This window comes from Exserohilum turcica (genome assembly GCF_000359705.1).
Source record: "Exserohilum turcica Et28A unplaced genomic scaffold SETTUscaffold_21, whole genome shotgun sequence".
Classification (NCBI taxonomy): Eukaryota; Fungi; Ascomycota; class Dothideomycetes; order Pleosporales; family Pleosporaceae; genus Exserohilum; species Exserohilum turcicum.
Window position 1 is genome coordinate 170447 of NW_007360037.1, and position 4081 is coordinate 174527.

Consider the following 4081-nt stretch of genomic DNA (forward strand, 5'->3'; position numbering starts at 1 on the left):
TTACGCAACCCCCCCCCCTTTTCATTTTACACTCTCAGTGCATTTTGGGGACCGACGGGAATGGTGATGGTGTAAACAACGCGACATGGAAATTTCAAAAAAAAGCTTATTGTTCATGTCATGTTTTTCTGGTTTGGACGGGCTTGGCCTGGTCTGTTCTGGTTGTGGTTGTGGTTGCGATTAGTTCGTCTCTCTGTCTCTCTCTCTCTCTTGCAAATGCAAGGTAGAAAAAGGCACGGCGGAACAATCACGGCAGAAAAAAGTTCATCATCATCATCATCATCATCAACTTGGATCGTTGTGTACTTGGTACTCGACACAAAATCTTTGAACTTTGAACGGTATTTCTATAAGTATACATACATGCCCTCAGCTCCCGCACGCTGGTGTAAAAGTGTCGGGGAGGAAGGAAAACCACACACACACACACGCATTCTCTTTTGCATGCATAAAAAAAAGAACTTGTCCACAAGACAACATAAACACGGCACAAAGCACGATTAACCACAAATCACAATGTCGATTTCCTCAACGGCCACGCATGCACCAAGCCCTCATAGACGGTGACATTGCTCAGTTCAGCCGTGGCTGTGCCCTCGAGGAAAAACGAAATCCCAGTGCTATCGGTGTACCAGGGTCGGACCCACGTGCTCAGTGCAAAGCGGTCGTTGGCGTGGACTTCGAGGATGCCGCCGTCGACGACAATGGTTAGATGTAGGGTTTCTACTTGTGCTTGTACATCAGTGCCGGTGGTGGTGTCGGTGGTGGATGATGAGGATGAGGAAGAAGAAGGCACATCGAATAAACGGAGCAACCCCGCTTCATCGTCAGACGCGATACCAGGCGTTGTCTTGGCTGCAGCAGACGAATTTCCGCGCAAGACGACCAGTTGCTCGGTGGCCATGTCATACACAATGCGTGTGGACTCGTGTGCGCCGGTGAGGATGTCGAACCCTGTTTTCGTAGTGTTGGAGCGCGCGGAGAGAGTGATGGAGGCCGTGAGCATGTATTTGTTTGAGCGGGGTGAGGGCGTGAATTCTGTCATGGTACCTGGGGTTACGGGGCCAGAGGGGAGCGAGTAGGTGGCTGAGGCGTGTTTTTTGAAGGCGGCGATGGGTTCGCGGGCGATACGTTGGCGGAGCGTTGTCAGTGTTAGTGTGCCATTTGTGGTGGATTGAGAGGGACTGGGAGAAGAAGAGATGCGCCATGAGCCTTTTTCTCGCGACAGCTCGTTGTCTCTGACAGTGATATGGCCGAGGCTGAGTTCGCGCGGGAGAAGCAGTGAGCCCGTCCAGTTTTGCTGGCGTGTGGGGAAGGCGGCGGTGCCGTAGAAGTCGCCTGTGAGCCAGACGTACGTGATGAAGCGGTCGGGCGCGCCGCTCGCCCAGCTGGCCTGTGAGTCTGCAGCGAGGACCTTGCCGGCGGCCGCGTAGGCGGAGCGGCCTGCATCGAGGCGGCCGGCCATGGTGGGCTCAAAGACAAGCTTCCCGTCGACGAGCGTCTGGGTTCCCGCCGCCCAGAGCATATCTCTCTCGTCTGAGACCTGGGGGACAATCGGATCGTAACTCCATTCCGCGCCTAGAGTGACGAAGATTTCACCCTCAGGATTCGCACCGTGCTCGTCGAGGGCAAAGAAATTCGCTACTTCAAAGTTGAAGCCCCAGCGTCCGGCCCAATCTTTGTCGCTCCACGTGGAATTCGCAGCTTCGTGCCACCACTGGCCTAAATACTCCCATGTCTGGAATTCATCTGCGTCTTTTTCGTACTGTGCGTACAGGAAGAGACTGGGGCCTTCTCCGTGCACACCACCAGAGATAACAGTATACCAGGTTCCGGATTTCTTGCCGAGCAGCGTGTCAACTTGCGAGTTTTGGAATACAAATGGGTCGCGGAAACCCGTGACGTTGACAGCGAACGGTGGGCTGGGGATCACGGGACCAAAGGGAGCTTTTGTGAAATTCTTGCCTCCGTCCGTGGCGTATGCGAGTGACTGTGTCTCACTGCCCTTTGTGTAGCGAATGGTCCATTGAATAGGTAGGTAGCTGACGCTGGTGTAGAGGAGCGTAGGGGTGCCATTGACGCCCTTTTCAATGACGCTGCCGTCGAACACGGCGACAGGGTCGTTGATGCCGCCGGCACGAATAAAAGGCGCAGAGTCGGGATTCAGGTCCTTGTAGGTAACCAGGTCGCTGGTGGTGGCGCCGGATGCTCCCAGGTGCAGATATCCTACGTGGAAGAGGCCAGTGTTGGGATCGGTGTAGTGCATGCAAGGGTCTCCGATCTGGCCAAAGGCTGGCAGGACGTGTGCTTTGGGGCGCCATTTGTCAAAGAGGGTGTTGTTTGCCAGGGTGGAGAGGTTTGGCGGTGCGGCATTGTAGTCGAGGGAGTCTTGGCGAGGAAGAATGCGACTACTCGTGAGTGTTGCCAACGACGCCAGGACGGAAGGTGAAAGCTTCATGGCTGCGGGACGCTGGCGCCACGAGACGACGGTGAGGAGCACCGATGCGTGACCGCATTCTTATTGCGTGGAAAAAAGCTCTCTTGCCCAAACAGGGCGGGCTGATGACGACAGTCGCTACAGCAAGAACATATTGCGGAGATAGTTCCCCACAAAAGGTCCGCAGCATCGGGGCGTGGAAAATCTTGGTCGCATTCGGCCATTGGTCGCCTATTTCTTGAGCGGCCCACCAGCGAGTAATGCCGGTGCCTCTCGGTGTCGGACCGACGTTTTGCTCGAGTCTGTCCAGGTGTTGCTTGTTGAGTCGAGTAAGCCGGCCATCCTAATCACGTTGGTGCTTGGCTCCCAAGACTATTACTTGGGATACATAATATGATCCCACCCCAGCTAGCTTGTCGAACAACCCCCCCTTCACGATAATTCCCCACCATCGTCATACCCGGACTGCATGGAAATGTGAATGCGATATAGCCCTGACTCGTGATAACGCTCTTTCCTTGCGCGGTTTAGACTCGCAGTGGACCAGTTCTTTTCTGGATGCTTGACCAGGATAATCGGGGTGTACACCGCATAGTACACCTAGGCGATGGCGATTCTGCTTCGGGTCACCGCTCCGAAAAGGTCAAAGGTGGTGGCGGGAGTCGGCTGAGATGGTACGTACGTTACTGGCAGCTGTGGCACGCTTCGGATGTGGTGGAAGAGGCTGAAAGACATCGGTACCTAATAGGCTGTAAGGTGGCAAAGCACGTGTGCACTACACCTACATGTGCATATGTGAACCGCACCATGTCTACACGTACGCGCTTGCGGGCTTTGAAATTGCTTACCAACACCACCCCGCTCGTCGTCGACCCATTTCCTTTCTTTGACGTTTCCTTGGCGCTCTCAGGTGGCTATGCCGGCAATCTTCTCATGTCGATCGACTGTACTGGCGGGAAGAAGCAGTGCAGTGTTAGAAATCCGAATCATGGCAGAACAAACGCAATGATGCCGCATGCCGATGGAAAGGCCGGAAACCGCCCCGCTGCATCGTGAGATTGCACAGCGATTTCAGGACCCGAGGTGTATCATGAAGCGACGGTACGAGTTGATTTTGAGCGCATCTGTGCATGGCCGACAGCCAGCACGTGGGCTCGCATTTGGGCCCCGGTCCCAGTGCCGTAGCCGGGGTGGGGCAGACCCGATGCAGATGAGGATGTGGATGTGTGATGCCGGCGGCTTGTGTCCTCAGCTCATACCAGTACGTGCGCAGGTGTAGGGATAGAATGGCGGTGCAGTGTCTGGTACACGGCCGCAGCGGACAGCAGAGTTACAGAAGGCATTACGTCAGCGGCCCCAGGCGTCTTGTTCGGGCTAGCACTCCCGCGGTTCGAGAACACGCGCGCCGTCGCCATGAACCATAGTTCACCTCGGCCCTTCATGTGGCTAGCCATGTTCCAGTAGGAGGCAATTCTCGCCGTTGCCCATGACCAGCTATTACTACTTCTCATCCTGGCCAACGGCCCTACTTGGTTGCCGCAGACGTCGCAGCTCCTAACACGCCCCCCGCCCTGACGCTCTGCTCTGCCCCCCACCTTCATCCCCCCCCGCTGCTGCCTACGCCCACCGCATCCCATCGCGAGC

The 4081-nt window shown here is 55.7% G+C and overlaps 1 protein-coding gene across 1 annotated transcript; it reads right to left on the reverse strand.

Moving 5' to 3' along the window:
- Positions 1-407: 407 nt before the first annotated feature.
- SETTUDRAFT_169275 (glycoside hydrolase family 32 protein) lies at positions 408-2891 on the reverse strand. Its single transcript, XM_008027967.1, has one exon. The coding sequence runs from the start codon at positions 2456-2458 to the stop codon at positions 512-514; it is 1947 nt and encodes a 648-aa protein (XP_008026158.1). The 5' UTR covers positions 2459-2891; the 3' UTR covers positions 408-511.
- Between the last annotated feature and the right edge of the window lie 1190 nt (positions 2892-4081).